The sequence below is a fragment of the Oryzias melastigma genome, linkage group LG5 (genome assembly GCF_002922805.2).
Source record: "Oryzias melastigma strain HK-1 linkage group LG5, ASM292280v2, whole genome shotgun sequence".
Classification (NCBI taxonomy): domain Eukaryota; kingdom Metazoa; phylum Chordata; class Actinopteri; order Beloniformes; family Adrianichthyidae; genus Oryzias; species Oryzias melastigma.
This window is the reverse complement of record NC_050516.1, coordinates 9,184,319-9,205,962: the sequence shown is the minus strand read 5'-3', so window position 1 is coordinate 9,205,962 and position 21,644 is coordinate 9,184,319. Positions and strand designations below refer to the sequence as shown.

General features: G+C 38.9%; 1 protein-coding gene and 1 long non-coding RNA gene across 3 annotated transcripts; one reads left to right on the top strand and one right to left on the bottom strand.

Annotated features, from left to right (window-relative positions):
- The first annotated feature begins 164 nt into the window (after positions 1 to 164).
- On the top strand, positions 165 to 20,322 carry zgc:123305 (phosphatidate phosphatase LPIN2). Of its 2 annotated transcripts, none has more exons than XM_024269652.1 (20): positions 165 to 234; positions 5,054 to 5,254; positions 5,324 to 5,419; positions 5,486 to 5,721; positions 6,086 to 6,187; positions 6,292 to 6,397; positions 8,592 to 9,267; positions 10,677 to 10,770; positions 10,843 to 11,030; positions 11,108 to 11,201; positions 11,278 to 11,347; positions 12,649 to 12,741; positions 12,871 to 12,929; positions 14,851 to 15,001; positions 15,075 to 15,223; positions 15,296 to 15,382; positions 15,451 to 15,603; positions 18,192 to 18,306; positions 18,454 to 18,557; positions 19,602 to 20,322. In XM_024269652.1, the coding sequence occupies exons 2-20, from the start codon at positions 5,063 to 5,065 to the stop codon at positions 19,750 to 19,752; spliced, it is 2,916 nt and encodes a 971-aa protein (XP_024125420.1). In that variant the 5' UTR covers positions 165 to 234; positions 5,054 to 5,062; the 3' UTR covers positions 19,753 to 20,322. The 2 variants fall into 2 exon arrangements, with proteins under 2 accessions (XP_024125420.1, XP_024125419.1); XM_024269651.1 differs by having other exon boundaries at positions 12,868 to 12,929.
- On the bottom strand, positions 10,853 to 12,732 carry LOC112144838. The gene is made up of 3 exons (XR_002918976.2): positions 12,595 to 12,732; positions 11,102 to 11,378; positions 10,853 to 10,992 (listed from the first exon to the last, which is right to left on the bottom strand). It is a non-coding gene; the product is annotated as an uncharacterized LOC112144838 (long non-coding RNA).
- Positions 20,323 to 21,644: the final 1,322 nt, after the last annotated feature.

Below are 21,644 nucleotides of genomic sequence, written 5' to 3'. Positions count from 1 at the left end.
GACAATCCAACTAAATACTGTCATGTTCTTTCAAAGACAAACTCGTTTTCTTAAATGATTTGGTTTGAAGATATTCACATGTATTTTGAGCATTTCTGCGTGTCACACATCTTTGACTTTCAGGCGGGGCTTTCTTTTTCTCTCCAGCCTTTTGATTGGCTATTGTCCGCGCAGGCGCAGTACAGTAGGAAGATGGACGCGATGCGAGTCTGAAAGGCAACCCCAGACCGAAAGGTAAGTTTTTGTTTGGACTGTGTTGACGTAAAAAATCAACAAAATCATGTTTTGGGCCTTAGTTTTCTCGAATGATGATTAAAGAATGTTTTTTTAAAGAAGCGAGAACGGAAACCGTTTAAGACTATGTTGGAGTATTTTAACCTCAAAATTTGATGCATCTCTTAGAAGTTTTTACACCGTGAAGTTCAAATTTTCCGTGAAATAATTTACCTTTTCTTACGTCAGGTTTTCAGTTGGAAAACTCTCTTTTTATGTTTTAAGATTTTAAAGAAATGGTTGTAAAAGTTTTAATGTTGATTTAGTTGACCAGAACACGAGACATTCGCGGAAGCTGCTTTACATTGTTTTTAACTTGAGAAAATGTTAAACTAATGTTTTTGTTTCCCCAAATATGATTAAGTTCCTGTATGTTTTACTTATTTTTTTTTAATATTCTTGGCTGTGAACTGAGTGTGTGTGTGTTTAGTCAAAAACTTAAACTGATTTTTCCAGAACAGCCCGTAGTTTTCACGGATTTTATTTTGAAATACAAGCTATTCTCAAACTTCCCCTTAAAGCAAAATTTCTGTCAAAGGTACATCTGAATATATTTCATGCCGTAAGGTGAATATCTATGTACTATATTTTAGTAATTGTGTTTTATTAATGTATATAAAAGATCAGTATTAAATATGAGCACATTAAAAGAAAGAAAAGGAGCAAGAAGGAGATTATTGTGTTTTAACTGCCTCTTTCTCACATTTCTATGTCTAAAAAACAAAAATAACTGATTATAACACCAAAAAACCCATAAAACAACCTTATACAATGTTTCTAACTGTTATAAGTGATAGTTTGGTTCAAATGCACCAGACTAGTAAATAAATTAAAAGATTTTTTTGAATGTTTTTGTGGTTTATACATGCACGGTGGCGACAAAAGACACAGGGAATACTGACGGCTGTTGTAACTTTTGTGAGGGAAAGGGGACATTTGTCCATCCTTCATTTGGAGGGGGGGTTTACTGAAAGCTTTTTTCTTGACCTTTTTTTCTTAAAGACTAAGGAAAATTGTGTTTTTAGCAGGTTCTCATGAACGTCTCTGTTTTCCTGGTCTGAGCTGAAATCTGGATCAAAATTGTTTGACTGGATTGCTCCGATATTCCTACCGGTTTTGTTTTTTTTGCTACACTAATGTAAGCTTGAGAGATACTTGTTGTAAGTGGGAGACAGTGTAAACAAAGGCATTCTGGGAAATTTTCTAGGCTAACTTCCGCTCTAACAGTCCTACCCAGAACCCAAAAACACATTTCTAGTGAGCTCCTGCCGTTCTGCTGAAAATATGCCTTTAAATCGACACAGGCTTTTTGATTTTAGCTTAAAACTGCATAATTACAATTAAAAGACCACTGTGAACTATTTTATAATAGAAAAGGTAGGGTTGAAGTGGAACTTTAAGAGACATTTTAGATTCTCTCAAATGTAAAGAGGAAGCCAGAGGGAAAACATATCACTTCTAATAACATTTCATAAAAAAAATTGTGGTAATTCTCTATTTTCTTTATGTCAGAGTTTGAAATTATATTAATCCTCCAGAGTCTCTGAACTGCAGTTCGTTTGCCAATCACATCTGTTTACAATGGTGTAGGAATGATCCCACCCCTGATTAGAATAGTTTTCATTAAAACTGTAACCTGAAGTTTTGCTTTGAAATCTTTGGTTTAAAACAAGCATAACAAGACACTGGATACATTTATTAAAACATACCTGACGTGTTTTGACCGATATGTTCCGTCTTCTTCAGAGTCTGATACTAAAAGCTATGAATACTATAGATACTATGAACTTTATCGCATTAAACATAACAAGAGTTATGACGCACAGTTGTCATAACGCTGAGAATACATCCTTGAGGCTTTGAGTGGAGCTTTGCCTTTGTTTCTAGAAGATCTTCACATTGTTTTGACGTGGTCTGTGCTTCAGTTTTTGATTTAAGTTTGAGGTTTTTGGACAGATTCTGGGTTGGTTTGGAATTATTCTGTAATAAAATCAAAATATGTCTGTAAAAAAGAAGTGGAGGATGTACTAAAGAGACTGAAAAATAAAAATAAACCGTTCTAAAGATTGATCAATAGAGAAAATTGGTAAGTAGAAAGAAGCTGCAAAGTGTTTTTAGACAATTTTCACATTGTTTTGACCTGGTCTTTGCTTAAGTTTTGGATTTAGTCATTTTTATTTTCTCTCTACATGTTTGAGCTTTTGCTATAAAACAGAATCTGCTTTATTTTTTGTGATTTTTGGAGTAAAGATGTTAAATTTACCACTTGGAATTGAGTTTTTTGGACAGATTCAGGGTTGGTTTTGGAATTATTGTGTAATATAATCAAAAATACGGCAATGAAATTGAAGTTGAGGTTGTACTAAAAAACTTTTATCTAGCATTTAATAATAAATGGCTTTAAAGATGAATTAATAGAGAAAATTGTAAAGTAAAAAGAGACTACAAAAGGTTTTAGAATGAGCTCCAGGTTGTCTCTTTGAAAATAAAAGAAGGAAAGTGTTGAACTTTGCTATTACACCTGTATTTTACAGATGACCTGCAATCATGACTACTTTTCAAAAAAGTGGTTTGTGCTTTTGCCCAGTTTTTTTTATATTTTTCTGAAAAAGTTACAGAATGGAGCACTCCAGTCTTTCATTGGTTGTGTGGAAACCTCAACAATTCAGACAAAGTGGTTTACTAGAAAGAAACGGGCACCGGTGAAAAGAAACATCCAGAAGTCGCAGCTCTTTTGTGACCTTTACAGGCTCAGCGAGGAGCTGCAGGAGAAGAACAAGAAGCGGATTCGACATTTTACTTACTGGATGGTAAACTTGTTGACAGTATTGACTGTGTTTTTGTTTTTATTCCTCATGGCTTGATCAGAGCTAACGTCCAAACTCTTGAGCTGTTTGTTGAACTTGTCTGCTGGTTTGTGCTTCTGTCTCCTCATCGCCCTGGTCAAAGGAGAGCTGTAGTCGTGACCAGAAACTGTGCACCACACACATCAGAGTTCACGCCAGGCACGTTTGAACAGCCTTTCAGAAACTGCTGGTCTGGCTGTCATGTGAAGTGGAAGAGAGGAAGTATGAATCCAGTTCAGCGGCGGGCTGTGCGCGCGCCTCTGAATATACCCGGACTCTGCTGGATTATGTGTCGGCTCAAAGCAGAAACGACTGTGGAGCTGTCATTGTGATGAGGAAGATGAAGAGGAAGGTCGGGTCTAACCCATCAGATAGAAGTGACTTTTGTAGATTTGGATCAAAGGGGTCAAGCCTGATCTCCACAGGCAGATATGGGGCTCAGCTGCCTGGACAGGCGGGCCCGGTTGGGGTTTGAGCTTGTGTCTTTGGGCTCGTGTTCGTGTTTGAGGTGATGGCGGAGGGGGGGTCAGGGCAGCAAAATCGGGTTGGGAGGGGGTATCTCCCTTCCAATCATTCTCTCTGGGTAAGACATGAAGCCTGTTGAGAACAAGAGTGGTAAACTGCTTTGAATTGTGTATTTTATAAACAAAATCTGGCAAGAAATATGCAAAACACACCTTAGGGCACGGACCGAACAGGATAAACATGTATTGAACACTCTAAAACTAAATTTTTAAAACTTTAAAAAAGGAACTTTTTAACATAATTATAAACTAGATATATAGCATTACCTGCGATCATGCTGGTGTGAATGCTGTAAGATGAATTTGGCCGCTGAAGATGCTAGCGATAGTAGCTGAAGAGGCTGAAATTGATAGCTGAAAACGCTGAAGCTAAAAGCCAGCTAAAATATTAGCTAAATAACAAATGAGCCTCAGAAAAAAAAAACATAGGTTAGCCAAAACAGCTAGCATGTAGCTGAAATATGAGCTAAACTCCAAAACAACCTGAAAAAATTAGCCAAAACAGCTAGCGTGCAGGTGAAATACTAGCTAAACTCCAGTACAGCCTAAGAAACTAAAGGAAAACAAAAAAGCCCAAATTAGCCAAACAGCTAGATGTGGCTGAAATATTAGTTAAACTACAAAACAGCCCAAAAAACAAAAAAAGACAAAATTAGCCAAAACAGCTAGCAAGTAGCTGAAAATATTAGCTAAACTCCAAACTAGCAATAAATAAATAAATAAATAATAAATTCTAAAATAGTCCAAAAACTCACAGAATGACAATTTTTTAAACTTTAAAACCGAAACGTATTAACATAATTCTGAATAATTAGAAGGCAGTAAAATTATTCCAGAATAAATCAACTTCGACCTTAAATAACTTTCAATATTTTATATTCTTTCAAAGAAGTTAAAAAGAAGCGCAAGATAACACCGGACCATTTATAACGATGAAATAAAATGATCTGGAGGGCCAGATATATATACACCGGGGGGCCGGATTCGGCCCCCGGGCCATGACTTTGACACATAATTTTGAGTTTTTTTATTTCAGATTCTATTTAATGGTGTTCATTCCTTCACCATTTTTCTCTTAGAGTGTGGCAGCAGGTTTAGTCACCGTCTGCCTCGTGCAGCACAGCTCCACCTCTTTCCTACAATCGCTGCAACAGAAGCAGAAAATGACGACAGTGGTTTCTTTTGTCTGCTGGTGTGGATTCTGACTTAACTCCCGACCTTTACTCCCTTTAGTCATGATGAAGATCTCCTACCAAAGGTCAGGAGGGTGTTACCGCTAAATTAAGGCAAATCCAGCTTTATAATCTCTAAATTAAATCTCCTTTGTTTGGCAGGAATGGAAATAAAAGGAAAATGTGAGATGAAAGTTCCTGTTGGAGTTGTCTCACCGATCCTGCTTTCTGTTTCTAGTCCCAAACCATGAATATTGTGGGCCAGCTGGCAGAGACCGTCTTCGTGACGGTGAAGGAGCTGTACCGCGGCCTGAACCCGGCCACCCTCACCGGGGGCATCGATGTGATCGTGGTGCAGCAGCCCGACGGCTCCTTCCAGTGCTCCCCCTTCCACGTGCGCTTTGGGAAGCTGGGCGTGCTGCGCTCCAAGGAGAAAATCGTCAGTTCCTCTGCTGCTGATCTCTCAGAGCTCCTCTCTTGGTCATTAATGGAACTAATGTCATTTCAGGTGGACATTGAGATAAATGGAGAGCCAGTGGACCTGCACATGAAGCTTGGAGACAATGGAGAAGCTTTTTTTGTTGAGGAAAACCAAAATATGGAGGTCAGAGGAGTAATGATTGTAGCTTTTGTTTACATTTATGTTGTTTAATTGGTTTCTTTCTCGTAGGTCCCAGCCTATTTATGTACCTCCCCGATTCCCCTTGAGCTCCCCGAAGAGGTGGAGGAGGCTGCTGAAGGGACGCCCGTCATCGGGGTCGGTGCTCGCAAAAAGAAACGGCGGCGCAAGCGCGTGCGCTCGGAGAACCACCCGAGAGAGGAGGCCAGCACCTCATCTGAGGAGAGAGAGGCAGATCCACAGGACAGTCCTGCGTCAGAGGAGATGTCCACTCCGCTGCAGCTCAGGTCACTCCAGGAGAACAAGTCTGATCTAGTAGAACCGTGAAGAGTCATGAAGTGACTCATGGCTCAGATTACATCAGATATCTCTGATTGATTTTGTGCGCAGAAAGTTGCGCCAGAGCGCACATGACAAAATGTTGCGCGAGTGCACATGTAAAACTGTGAAGGCTCATGAAGTGACTCGTGGCTCAGATTAGACTGATCTCTGATTGATTTTGGACCTTGAGGTTGCCGACCTTTTAGCTCTTGAGTGATTATCTTCAGTTTTATGTTGTGTGTTTTTCCTTGGTTGTTTTCATCTTCTTGTGCTTTCCAGATTCTCTCATGAAAGATAATTAGAAAAGATTTTTCTGTGCGGATGTTTCAGTAAATCCATATACTACTCGCTGTCTGAGGAGCCTGGTGAGGATCTGGGAGCCGCTCAGACCAGAGAGGCGGACCAACATCCAGAGCTGTCGCCTTCAGGGAGGTGACTAAAATCTTTATACATGCAACAGATCTTAAGATTTTTTTTTCCAGGAGCATTGAAACGCCCAAACAAAGATTTCTTTAACGGACTGTTTTCCTGCGCAGCGTTTTCTGCAGTCAGCCAGCATCTCCAGGGAGTGACTGTGATCTCCTAGAAAGCCAGGATTCACCTGGACTCCAGATGCAGTGGAACTGGGGAGGCTTCCCGACGGTACTGTGGAACACAAACTGATTTTAAAGCTAACCCCACACTGATCAATGCCATGCTTTTATTTATATATATATATATATATATATATATATTTTAAATGAGAATACTAAGAAATCCAGGCTGAAGTCACACCAGGCAGCCCAAAGAATAAGAATTTTTCACTGCTGTCTATTTGACATTTTTCCTGGAATTCTGATGTTTTTTTTATCCAGCTTTTTCTTTTTTCCTCATACATTTTCTTTGTTGGGTTTCTGAATAATAATTAAAAAATAAATTGGGGAAAATCCTGACCCAGCTGGATTTCAGGTCGGCTCGGCTGGAATCTACGCAGATCTGTGGCGTCGGTGGGCGGGACTTTCACGGTGAACCGCAGAGTTTCTGCAATTTTTAGACAATGCTGATGTTTGTAATGGTGGAAAATTCATATCGGTCCCCATCCCAAAATAGAATAACGATCGGTTTCGTCTTTGGATTTCTAATAGCAGACAGCTCCTTTTGGCTCCGCCCCTCATAGCAGGTGTACTGCTGCTGCTGCATTACAGCTGTCAAATTGACTTTCGTTCTCTGCCTTATTTATTAAAATAAAAGATCACTTTTGTCCAAAAACTACAAATAAATGCCATATTATCTCTTTAATTTAATAAAATCTCAATCACAGAATATAAAAAAGTTAAAGTCTATTTTAGACAGAGTTTTATTACACAGATCTCACAGCAGGACACATGAGGTCTTTAGTACATTAACAAATTCATTATGTTTTATTAATCGTGCGTGTTAACGCGTCAACATTCACAACCCTAAAAATAAGATAAGCAACAACTTGTAAAAGTCTACAATCATGAAAAATAAGTAATTATTTTTGCATTGACAGCTCCTTCCCTGACTGCTCTCTTCAGTGTTTCTGTCACTGGGCAGAAAGTGAACGCTGCAGATTCCAGCTGGGATTTTTCCGGTTTGTGCGACCAATAAGATGTTCAACACTGGCTGCACGTATTTCAAAAATGACATGCTACTAATCACTTTCTTATGAAAAATAAATGCAACCGACTGCAACATGTAGCCTCAGACGCACTTAAAGACATGCAGCGATCTGCACATACGTGTGGCTAACGGGAATTTCCATCAGTTTTTGTTTTGGTTGCATTTGATCACGTGGGAATAACATTAGCCTTGTTTTAAAACATCAAACATTAATAAAAAATGTTTTTTAAAAACATCAACAATGACCCAAGCTAGCATGCTACTTGCTAGCTCCCACTTTAGCACAAACTTCACGCTTCATAGCCTGATTTCTCTCTATTAAAATGCAATTCCTGTCCTGTGATGATTTCTGATGGTTTTGTTGTCTAGGTTTTGGATGTTGATTGGAAAACATTGCATCCTGTTTTGTGGTTCTTTGTTTACTTGTTTGGACCTCTTTCATTCTTCACTCGGGAAGACTTAATCTATAGTAATGTTGCATGTGTGTCGCATCCTATGTCACGTGATTTCCAGTCCAGTAATATATATCAGTGGTGCTAAGCAACCCCGGCCCCCTTCCCTTTTTTTCGTTGCTGAGATCTCAGTAAATGGTAAATGGTGTATACTTGTATAGCGCTTTCTACCCTCCTTCGAGGGCCCAAAGCGCTTCACAGTCACAGACCCATTCACACATTCACCCATTCACACACTGGTGGTGGCTCCACTGCCAAACACTGGCGCCAACCTCCCACCAGAGGCAATTCTGGGTTCAGTGTCTTGCCCAAGGACACTTTGACACATGGGCGGGCAAGGCGGGAGTCGAACCTGCTCACTTATGATCAGGAGTCGACCGCTCTACCGCTGCACCTGATTCACAATGATTTGAATGAATAAATACTGAGAAACACAATTATTTTAAGCTTAATGTTCTTTATTTATGTCCTCCTTCATCAGAAAAATGCTTCAAGAACATTTTAAAAACATTATTTTTATTAGAGCGGGTTTTCAAAAACTTGCTCTGCCATAGGTTGCTCCATGACATGATTTTAGGTTTTTATTTTTTTCACATTTAAATCCAGAAATTGATTCTTATGAAATAAACAAATATATTTTCTGTGTTTTAATGTAGCTTTTTTTAAAAATATTTTTCATTTTAAAACTCCAAATTTTGATCAGTTTCATGATAATCTGAACAGGAACAGATTCTGATCCGCACTTCTGTTTCCGCTTACAGCTGTGTCAGCCTGAGATTACACCAGCAGAGGTCTCCTGCTCTCATTTCCGCACCATAGAGAGACAAGACTCCTTCGACCTGGACAGTGAGCCTGCCATCTGCTGCGGGACAGCTGACAGTGTGAACGTGGTTAAACCGGAGCCCAGGATGAGCGCCGCCGCTTCAGCAGCCTCGTCTCCTCAGAGGAACCCTCACGTCAGCCACTCGACCTCTAAAGAGCTTTTCATGTCCTGTGTCACGTCAGTGGATGCAGACTCTGCAGATATACCTGAATGCACACAAAACACGGAGCAGCAACATCAAGTCACTGAGATTACTGATTGCTGCAGCACAGGAGGCACTGAGACTGCTGAGTGTGGAAAGGATGATGAGACCAAAGCAAAAAAACATCTTACGAAAGAGAGCAAGGGCTGTGTGGTCCAGGAAACATCAGAGCCTCAGATGGAGGTTCTACTATCCGAGGAGAGCAATGGAGGTGCTGAGGAGCAGGGGGGAGGAATCGATCCCTGTGCTGGAGGAGGAGAAGCCAGTTCATCTAGACCGATGGACGAACCGCTCACTGACAGATCTGCCCCCAAAGCAGACTCAAAAGACGGCAGGGTCAGCTTTACGACTGTGAGGAAAACCCCTCCCTCTGAAACGGGGTCCAGAGAGGAGCAACAGGACAGGAGGAAAGGTGTGAAACTCTGGGGTCAAATCAGGATCAGCTTGAAGTGAACCAAAAAACATGAAAAATACACATTGAACATTTTAAATAAAAAGAAAAAATTGAAAATTTGAAAAAAAGAAAACTTTAAATAAATCTTGAAAATAAAAAAAAATGTAATATTGAAAAAACGATTTTTTTGAAAATTTGAGAAAAAAAATACTTAAAACTTCAAATAAATTGTGAAAATTTGAAAAAAAAAATACTGAGAACTTGAAGAAAAAAAATAAATGTAAAAATTACTGATTTAAAAATGACTAATCCTTTAGTAAAAGCTGCTTTTTTTTATTTCAGCTTTTTTTCTGAATCTTCACTTTCAGTTTACAGTTTCAATTCTGATTTTTGAGTTTTCGCTGCTGAGCTGATCCTAATTTTACATGGGGGCGGGGCTTTGAGTTCATTGGCTACCTGGACATGTTTCCCATGTGGCGACAGAGAGGACCCCTCACTACACATTTTCTACACTTGTCTTAGACACACATGAATATTTTTACACTTTTCTCTCATTTTTTTAGTCTCACTTTTCAAACTTTGATAGAAAAATAAGTCTAGCATTATGATAAAAACAAGGATCTAATCACGATGAAGATTGATGTAACCCTGCCAAGCTGCACGTCTGCGTGAAAAACGGCATGGAGGAGATTGATTGACATAATCAACAGCAAAGTTGCGCTGAAAAAAATCCACCAAACGGTGAGACCGCGAAAGCTGCACGGGGATATTAGTGATGACAAACTGCACAGTAGTGATACCGCCCTCCCTAAATTTGATGGGAGTGCGGCAACGCAGGCGGACACAGAAACAGACAACGTTCTGCAGCAGAAAAGACATCACCATTACCTCTAGGGGAATCATGGGATGCATTTTCTGGTAGCCAGTGAGCTCAAAGCCCCGCCCCCTTGTAAAATTATTCTCAGCTAGGCAACGAAAACTTGAAAATCAGAATGAAAACTGAGGACTGAGAGTGAAGATTCAGAAAAAAAAGTAAAAAATTGAAAACAGCAGCTGTTACTAATGGATATGTTATTTTTCAATTGGTAATTTTTACTTTTATAGCATTTTTTTAATTCAAGTTTTCTGTATTTATTTTCACATTTTCAAGATTTATTTCAAGTTTTCAGCTTTTTTTTTAATTTTCAAAACAGTTTTTTTCAAATTTTCTTTTTTTTTCAAATTCATTATGTCTTGTTTTTAAAATTTCAAAAATTTGTTTCAGTTGCAGTGTTTATTTAGTTTTCCATCTGTTTTTTGGTTCACTTTAAGCTCAACCTGATTTGACCCCATATGGAACTCTTCTTATCTGGCTTTGTTTGTGCAAAATCACGATATGACCCTCCTTAAGGTGCAGTGTCCCACATCTGTGGGTCTTTTGGTCGCAGGTAAGAGGAATCATCATCTGGGACCGACGGACATTTACCTGGATGATCTGACCTCACTTGACCCTGAGGTGGCTGCGCGGTATTTCCCCAAAAGGTGGGATGTCCCTCTATTAGGATTCTATTGTTACATTACCTTTTGATTTTAATGTCTCTGTCGTTTCTTCAGTGATGCAGAGACGGCGTGTCTGCAGGGGGCGGAGCCGAGCTCCTGTTCCGGCAGCCAGACGCCGCAGTCGGTGGGCAGTGGAGCGATGGACAGCGGAACAGAATACCTGTCAGACTCCGCCTCCTACACCATGGACGTCAGCATGTCGCTCTGCGGACGAGTGGGGGACACCAGCCAGATTACCAAAGGTGACCGCCCAAACAATTACCGGTCATGTGTCAGTCATGACTGAAGGATGAAAACTTTCTGTTTGTCGTACCTCTAGAGAAGTTCAAGGAACACCTAGTGACGTACCAGGACTTCGTCGGTAATCCAGGCATCATCGAAGATCCCAGTCTTGTCATCTGTGTAAACTCCAAGTAAGAATAAAACTTCTTTCAGTGAGGTGTTGATCAGCATCAGCACCGCTCACGGTCTGACTCCGCCTTCCCACAGTTATTACAACTGGGCCGTGGCTGCACCAATGATCCTCTCCATGACCGCCTTCCAGAAGAATCTGCCAAAGGTATCTTCTAGTAAACTGGAACATCGAAATCCTAAAATAACAGGATTGTTTCGTGTCAGTTTTTAACACATCAAGAGGCTAAAAAATAGTTTTAAACTGACAAGATTCAACCATTTTTTTTACTACAGGGGTGTTTTTTAGGGGAAAAAAGACCAGATAAATATTCATTTGTGGATCTTTCTACAGCAGGGGTGTTAAACTCAATCGCACATGAGGCCAAAGTCCAAAACTACATTTTTAAAACTGTAACTTTTTAACATCATTATGAACTAGATACATAGCATTACCTGTGATAAAGCTAGTGTGAATGCTGTAAGCTGAATTTGGCCACTGAAGACGCTAGCGAGCTTAAGAAAAAAGAAAAACTTAGGTTAGCCAAAACTAGCATGCTAGCATGTAGATGAAAAAATAGCTAAACTTTAAAATATCCTAAAAAACTTTTTAAAAAAAAAGCCTAATTTTGCCAAAACAGCTAGCATGTAGCTGAAATATTCAGGGACCTCTGGTCACATGCGAGATAGCGTCATAATCTATCTATAGCCAGAAGCGTAAATCGTATCATTTGCTGGTTGCGTAAGCGGAAATATTCTAAACTTTATAAATCCCTTTCAAAATAATATTTTAAAACCTTTTCAGAGCTATTTGCTCTTACGCCTTGGAATGAGAATTAACTAACAGTTTTTTTCTCCCTGAATCATAACACCTCACCCACCATTTTCTAAACCTAACCATCACCTCCCATGCCTAAACCTCAGTTCTCCTTCCCCATATTTTCCCCCCCTTAATAATAGATTAGATGATTAGACCGCCTCATCTGTGACGGAGAGTGTCACAGAGAAAAAAAATGGTAAAAGGGAAAAGGGTCTCAAGCTTAAAACAATATCTTTGTTGCGGTCGGCTCCGGCAGGGGGAGGAGCTTCTGGCTATTATTATTTTTTTTTTTACCCAGATTCTATTAGCTAAACTCCAAAATAAACTAAAGAAGTAGAAGAAAAAATAGTCCAAAAAAGGCAGAATGCCCATTTTTTAAACTTTAAAACTGTAACTTTTTTACATAAATATGAATAATAAAAAGGCATTAATATTATTCCAGCATAAATCAATTTAAACCTTAAATAACTTTCAATATTTTACTCTCCATAAAAATATATTTTGTCAAAATTATACAAGTTAGAAATGACCACAAGATAACATCGGGCCAGTAATAACAATAAAATAAAATGATCTGGAGGGCCGGATAGAATCACCTGGAGGGCCGCATCCGGCCCCCGGGCCTTGACTCTGACACGTGTGTTCTACAGAGTAGCATTGACCGACTGGTGAAGGATAAGATGCCAAAGAAGTCTGGACGTTGGTGGTTCTCGTGGAGGCGCAGAGAGATGGCCGACAGTCAGGTATCTACCGCTGAGCAGTGCAGGGGACAACGTGCTCCAACACGCTCGGCTCCCGTGAGGGTGCGGCTTCGCTCTAATGACAGAGAAAACCAAAACTAAAGCCTGTTCTCGATGCCGCTTCTTTAGCAGAAAGGGTCAAAGGAGGAGCAGGAGGAGCCGTTGGCAGGAGGAGCCTCCTCCACTGTGAGGTAAGAGAGTTGATGGGGAGGGATTTGGGCACATGGAGGGCGAGTGATGCTGCAGTTGTGCCTGTTTTTCCCAATATGAATATCAGACCCTACAGAATTTTACAATCACACCAATTCACGCAAATCCAACCAATTCCTGCAGCTTTTTTCAACTTTGTTCAATCAACCCAATTTTGCAGCAACCTTAGCTTTCAATATGGAAAATGATCGACCATTCAAACTTGTTTTAGGTGTCATCAGTCTAACTCTGGGGTCTGCAAGCTTCTGCTGTTTTTAGCTTGTTCTTGTAGCATTTTTCTCATGATGGAAGATTAAAACTGTGTTGCTACGTGTTTCTTTCTCAAATCCTAGCGAATCAGAAGCAGAAAAAGAGAATGTAAAAGAACTAGTTGTTTTTACATACAAACTGCAATAGGAAGGCCACAAGCTCCATTCTGATGCATCCACTTACAGACAAATCAATCCATGAACGTCTTTGTTTTCCTCGTCTGAGCTGGAATCTGGATCAGAACTGTACGACTGCATAGCTCCAATATTGCTCGCCATTTTTTTTGCACCAAGAACAAAAGAATGTCAGAAATCAGGGGCGGACTGACTTCAGCAGCAACAGTCCCTAAGACAACTCGGAAGCAAATTTCGAATGAACTTTGCTGCTCTGCAGACACTATGATTAAGTCTAAATTCCCTCCCTAGTCCCTAACGTGTAAACATTACACTACACCCGCACAATTAACCACAAATTTACCGTCACCGCGGTATCAGGCCATTGCAAAAGGAGGCAGAAGTTACAATAAATGGTCTCTGGTCGCACAAATGCCAAACTATCTCTTTGTACTTTGAAGTAACGAATCAAATAGAGCTCTTTTAAACAACCTTTTCCATTCCTGGAATAATATTCAAAACTCTGCGTCTAAGTATCCTTATTACCTTGAATTGTTTTAAAGCCAAACTTTCTGAGCTTTTAAAATAAATATGCACATGTCACTCCTGACCCATCTGTACCACTCTTAATTAACCTTTTATTCATTGTCCTATTGTTCCTTTTAATTGCATTTTAATGTATTTTACTATAATTGTATTTTATTTCTATTTTAATTGTTTTAACTGTATTTTATTTTCTTGTATTGATGCCTTTTGGCCCAGGTCTCCATTGAAAAAGAGATGTATGTCTCAATGGGATTTCCTGGTAAAATAAAGGTAAAATAAATAAATAAAAAACAATGATATGGAGCTCCTAGTGCCATTGATTAATCAATGGAGCCATTTAATGTCGGATGCCCGTCTTCTACATGGCTACAAGTACTTGTAGGTTACAGCTCTAGATCAAAGGACAGATAAAAAGCTGCTTCCAGCTGCAAGTAAAAAAACTATAACAAGAAAGAACTCGGCTCCACCAACGTTAGATAACTGGTTAGGCACAATATACAAAAACTTTAAAACGGAAAAATTGACACATTTGAAATTCCCACAAACTTCGGATGGAAACGTTTATATTTCACGTATTGTATAACGAGTAGGAGAGATCGGGGTTGGCCGTCACAATGACGTAATGTTTACAACACAGCGAGTACAGCGGGAAATAGGTTTTATTTTGAAAAATGTACCAGATGCACTTTGCATTTGCTCACGTGATTTCTGGTTTAGTAGCCCCCAACTTCACAAAAAGTGCTGTGATTCGGCTTTGGGGTCCAGCAAAAATTTCAAGAGACCAGGCTGCAGAGGTCGGGTGTGATCATCTGCAGTGGAGGTTCCTCTCGCATTTTTTAAGTTATGTAAAGACTCCGGCGGTCGTATCGAGCCACGACGGTTACTGTGTGAGCTCCAGTTTGTACTCCAGTCCATCTCTTGAACCGGCCGCCTGGTTACAGATAGCAAACACGTCCCGGCTGTTGAGCTCTGTGTTCTGGTGTCATTTCCTCAGAGCTACTCTAGATGACGCCGACAGCGATGAAGCAGCAGGACTCGGTCGGAAAGCCACCCTTCCGTCCAGCCTCTCCTCAGACACGCTCACCGCCACGCAGTCCGTCAGCCAAGTGTACCGCAAATCCCTCCGCCTGACTTCCCAGCAGATAGTAAGAAGTGAAGCGCTCATGACTTTACAGAGGATGAGCATCGGTGCACCAAACTCTTCTGTCCGATCACCAGGAGCACCTGAACCTGCGTGAAGGAGCCAATAAAGTGGTGTTCAGCGTGACCACCCAATACCAGGGCACCTGTCGCTGCGAGGCCGCCATCTACCTGTGGAAGTGGGACGACCGCGTCATCATATCAGACATTGATGGCACCATCACCAAGTAGAACACAGACTTCTCCGACATGTCTCTAAATGAAACCTCTCTTTATTTAAGTTCAGTGTTGTTTTTCAGGTCTGACGCTTTGGGTCATATTCTACCTCAGTTTGGAAAAGACTGGACACATAAAGGGATCGCCAAACTCTACCACAAAATACACCAGTATGTGGCAGTCAGCAGTCGGGGGGCGCGCACGAGCACAAACAAACAGGCCTTTTTCTCTCTTCCAGAAATGGCTACAAGTTCTTGTACTGCTCGGCGAGGGCGATAGGCATGGCCGCCATCACCAAAGACTACCTGCAGTGGGTCAACGACAAAGGAACCGTCCTCCCCAAAGGGCCCGTTTTACTGGCCCCCAGCAGCCTCTTTTCAGCCCTACACAGGTGAATATTCCCCACAAAAAAAGATCATGTTCAGCGTTTTTACTGACAAACGTTGACTGGAAGAGTCAAAGAAACAAACGTTTGTCAACTCACAACTATTTTTAAAAATTAAAATTGCATTTATTAATTGTCAGTTAAATGCACGATTTTAATCCTAATAATAAAACATAATTGTCTGATTTAGTGGAATTATAGTTCTAATTGTGCAGAAATTTAAGATGTCAGTTTAAAAACTATTTTCTAACCCTTTAACACCTGAGGCGTCGCCGGTGACTCTTAAACACAAAATTGTGAACATACTGTGATTTTTCAACTGTTAACATGATAATTCCAGTAGATTCTGAGGGAGAAAAGCAAAACATATTTTTGAGTTATAGGTCCTTTTAAATGTCAGCATAAAAGGAAAAAAATAAATAATAATATGAGGAAGTTATAGACGAGTGAGAAAAAAAATGTAATTTTTCAAAGATAAAGCTTTTTTGAAAACAAAGTTGGTGATGTAAGCCTTCCTCCTTATAGCGACTAAATCCATCAATGCAGCCATTTTTTTTTCTTGATCCAATAAGACAGGAGTGTCAAACTCGATCCCACAATGGGCCAAAATCCAAAACACACCTTAGGTCGCGGCCCAAACAGGATAAACATTTATTGAACACACTAAAACTAAATTTTTAAACTTTAAAACCATAACTTTTTAACATCATTATGAACTAGATATATAGAATTATCTGGGCTAATGCTAGTGTGAATGCTGTAAGCTGAGTTTGGCCGATGGGGATGCTAGTGCTGATAGCTGAAGGTGCTGAAATTATTACCTGAAAATACTGAAGCTGATAGCCAAATGCCAAAACAGCCTAAAAAATGGAAAAAAAAACTTAGGTTAGCCAAAACAGCTAGCATGTAGCTGAAATATTTGCTAAACTCCCAAAAAACCTAAATAAATCTTAGTAAAATCCAAAATAGTCCACAAAATGCTAATTTTTAAAACTTTAAAACTGTGACTTTTAACATAACTATGAATAATAAAAAGGCAGGAATATAATTCCAGAATAAATCAACTTAAACCTTAAATAACTTTCAATATTTTACTCTCCATAAAAATATATTTTGTCAAAATTATACAAGTTAGAAAAAAGCGCAAGAAAACATCAGGTCATTAATAACAATAAAATCTGGAGGGCCGGATCCGGCCCCCGGGCCTTGACTTTGACACATGTGCTATAAGGGATTTAGTTTATCAAAGAAATGCACATTTTGAACTTCTGCAGGTTTATTGCTGACTACAATATCGCGATACATCGCAATATTTAACTCAGTGAAGCATTTTAAAGTCCTACTCCAACTATAGTTTGATCTGTTTACTAAGCATTTTAAAGTGGTCTTTTCATTGGGATTAATTTAATTGTGTTTTTAGACAACATCTAAAAACTTCTCATTCTCTTGGACAGTTTCTGCAGAGCGACGTCTGAGTTGTGGGCATGACAGTTGGTGTGAAGTGACCCCACACTGACATCTATTCAAACCTTTGTTTACTCGCTCTGCTGCTAGCTTACAGCCCCTCACACCCCCAAGCTAACATTACAGCTGTCGCAAATGTAATCTTTTTCTAACTGTGCATTTTATTAATTTTTATATACTATATAAAATACAGATTTAGTAGTTTATCATTATTGTAGAACTCTGTTATAAATAAAGGGCTGCATGTTTACCAGTTTGTAAATGAATCATTCTCAAGTCTTAATGCAGATATTGACATCAAATAAAAAGGAAAGTGATCATGTAAAAGTGAAGAGTTAAATACAATGAGGTTGAGAAGGTCAACGCTCCAAAATTTTGTGGTGGTGCACCTAAAAAAAAATGTTGGTGCACTGGTGCAACCAGCACAAAAATGTAGTGTAGAACCCTGTCTGAAGAGGCTCAGGGTCCTGCAAATACTTTTCAGTTTCCTTTTACTTCCTATAATACCTTTTTGACTTGCTTAAAGACTTATTTCCTATTTGTGAAACCAAATCTGCAGAAACTGCTGACAGTGCTCCAAATGCTGAAACGCAATATAGCTTCTTTTTTTGTTGTTGTTTTTTTTATCTCAGTAAAAAGGCTTTTACCTCATAAATTTTCCTAATTTATGACTTTTTTTCTTGTAAAATATTGACTAATTTTTTCATAGTTTTACAATTATTCTCCATTCTGTAGTAAAATACAGTCTCTAACGGTTAAATACTTCAAATCATTAGAGAAACTGATCAGATAAAAACCACAATCTTTAAAAGAAGTATCAGGGAGCATCCAGAAACAGTTTTTAATTCAAATGTACATTTGTTTTCATTTTTACATGTTTTGCTTCTGTTTTTTGTATTTTAATATGTTCATGATCTGGAAATGAAATGATCATACAATCTTTTTGCAAATATGATTTTCTTTTGGGGAATCATTTCCCCCTCAGATCATCTCCCCATCTGCTGTCTGAACTCTTATGTGCTTTTTTTCTTTTAAGAGTAAAGAAATAATTTAAAGAGAAAAGACTCTTTGTGACGTATCAAAAAGACTTGTTAGTTCTTAGATCGTATATTGGATTACAATCTGTGCAGAGAGGTGATTGAGAAGAAACCAGAGGTGTTTAAGGTGGCCTGCCTGAACGACATCAGAGACCTTTTTAACCCCGGCAGACAGCCGTTCTATGCAGCCTTCGGCAACAGAACTAATGTAAGTGATGCTGCACTCTGGCTTCTCATGCATGTGTGTCCACACTCGTCTTTTTGTGGTTTCTGATCTGGATTAGTGCTCTAATGCTTAGATTATTGCCACATCTGAGGCAAATAGCATTCTGATTGTGGGAAACTGTTCCTGCAGGACGCTTATGCTTACAAGAAGGTTGGAGTCCCTGAAACCAGGATTTTTACCGTCAACCCGAAAGGAGAGCTCACCCAGGAGATGACTAAAGGCAACAAGTCCTCGTAAGTTCAAACCAGTGACTGTATCAGAGAACTGGACCGAGGAGTGAGTGACGTCACAGGGTGTGTCTAAGCAGCGTAAACATGTTTTTACAAATTCCTTTCTGTAATCTTTACAGAGAAAGTAATGCTAAAACAATCCTAAAATTAGACCCATGAATAGGGAATCGTCTCCCGTCGTGGTTCTTGTGAGACGTTGAAGGGCTGCAGCTCCTCACGGAGCTCGTCTTAGCCATCGGGATCTTTCAGTTCCCAAGAGGCTTTTAGGTCGTTATTATCAATAACTTCATGAATAACTTATATAAAACATGTTTTTGGAATGCTTTTAAGTGTAAAATATGTAAAACTTTTTATTTTCCTCCCAGATAAAATGTGAAAATAAATGATAAAAACAATTACTTACTATTCGACTTTTAAAGTTTAAATGACACAAAACACTGCAACCACAACCCAAAATACTAATAAAAATGTGCAAAAACAAACAAAAAAATGAAGAAGGTTTGTAACCATGGTAAAGGTTGGCATTTATTGCAAATCTCTCATCTGTGTGAAGCTGATCTGGTTTCTTCTGTCAGTAATGATCTGATCTGGAGGAAGTTGTTCTCAGGGTTCTGCCCACCTGAGCGGTCGGGTCTTTTTGAAATTCTTGCAGACTCTATTCCTATTATCATAACAGTGAAATTGTTCCAACTTTTTGTTTGTTTCCGCGAGCCTTCCTTCAGGTCCATGCGGTCGGGAAAAAAGTTTAGCACTGGCTGCACGTATTTAGAAAAGTACGAGCGAATTGTCACTTTAAAAAACGTGAATAAATAAAGGCAAGATCAGAAGATCATCTCATTCTTTGTAAACTGCAGCTTTGGGTTTTTTTTACAACAGAACTTCTTCTGGTATTTTAGATGGTTCTGCCCATGTCAAAATGATTTATTCCAACCTTTTTTCAGGCTCATGTGTACACAGTTAACTCTAATCCATCTTTGATCAGATTAAAGACATTTTGCGCACTCCTACTCAAATTTCACTGGTCAGAGGTTTGTGTTGTTGTTGCAGGTACAGTCACCTGAGTGAGCTGGTGGAGCATTTCTTCCCCGCGCTGTCTGCCTGCAGCAGCACCTCCTCTGTTTTGGACTGTCCCGAGTTCAGCAGCTTCTCCTACTGGAAGGAGCCGCTGCCACAGCTGGAACTGGATGCACTGCTTTGAGCCCAAAGAACATTCAAGTTCTCCAACATTTCCCAGCATGCCTTGGGTGCATGGTTCGTGCCTGTTCTTGAGCCACCAAAGGAACCGGGACACCAGGGACTGAATCAAAGAGAAATCTAAGGAAAGGAATATTTTTATGGAAGTATTGCCACCTTGGCGAAAAAGATTTATCGTCTGAAAACCGTTACAGAACAGTTTCCTTTATTCACAGGGGAAAACTGCGTGAGACTTCAGGTACAAGTATCAAAAACACCTTATTTTCTGATGTAAATGTTAAAACTTTGACTTTGATCCGTTTGAGATCCTACTTTGATCATTACTGATTATAAAGGTTTGGAGGGTGAATGAAAAATAGCACAAAAATTCTCTCTTTTTAGCTGGATTTTAACTTTTTTAACTAGAAAGGTATTTGCACTACATGACTAAAGCAGAGCTTGATGGGAACATTTCCATTCACTTCACAGACTATGTAAGCTGAGTTTGTTTATGTGGTTCAGATGTTTCTTTTTTAAACCTATAAATGAGTTTTTCTATCGATCAAAAGCACATAAATATAAATTATTTTCAACATTCTTGTGTCTTTTGACCTTTTTTCAGTAAAAAACAAATTGGTGGTTCACATGGAGCTCTTTTAAAGTGTTTTCATTATTTGCTTTGGTTATATAAGTTCTGTTATTTATGTTGATAACGTCAGATAACTTCCCATGCTGAGGTTAAAGATGAACTCTCAGTGGTCTATTAGGTTTAGAGTGTGTCCTGCTGCTCAACAGTGTCTAGTTGCTGTTCAGAGACAAAGTTATTTAAGTAAATTAAAATAAACTTAATGCTGTTACAAGTCAAGAAGCTGAATTTAATTATTTTAAAAATTGTTAGAATTAAATTATTGTAAATATTTTAAGCCATAGTTTACTGATGAATGGTAGATCATGTGTCAAAGTCAAGGCTCCAGATCCAGCCCTCTGAGTAATTCTATCCGTCCCTCCAGATCATTTTATCTGATTGTTATTAATGACCCGATGTTATCTTTCACTCATTTTTAACTTGTATAATTTTAAGAAAATATATTTCTATGGAGAGTAAAATATTGAAAGTTATTTAAGGTTTAAGTTGATTTATTCTGGAATAATCAAATCAAATCAAACTTTATTTGTGTAGCACTTTTAAAAAAAAATGAGTTCACTCAAAGTGATTACATAAAAACATAATCAAAATTGAAAAACAAAGAACGAGACATTTCCCACCCAAACAATGACCTTAACCCCCAACACACACAGGTACAAACACATCCACACACCATGGTAAAAAATAAAAATAAATCAATAGATCAATAATAATCACTAAATGATGGAAAGTAGAAATCTGGCTTTTCTGACTTGAAAAATATGCTTTTGGTTTTTCATTTTTCAAATGTAGCTTTTAAATATATACAACATTTAAATATAACTGTTTTTTATTGTCCAGTATATTACAAATGTACCTTCTTTTACTTTTGACAGCAGCACAGACATTCTTTGTCAAACAAGAATCTACTTGAATTAAAAACAAACATTTTTTTTATTATTATTATTATGACTTTGGTACACAGTCATCTTTTTTTCTTCGGCTGCTATCAGATAAAAACAGTGTAGAATCAAATTTTTAAAATATGTTTACAAGTGAATCAAATGTGATTATGGTATTGTACTAATAACTGACAGTAGACTAAACATGTACCATAACTTTACTATTTCTCTTCAAAAGCCAAATAGCCACAATCGAGGGATGAAAGCGCTGCATGTGGATCCGGGGCCTCAGCTTGCTGACAGCTGGTTTAGACTCTCAAATGTTGACAAAAACTTTAATCCTTCATCACACAGATCTACAAACACTGATAATTCTGTTGGGTTGTAGCG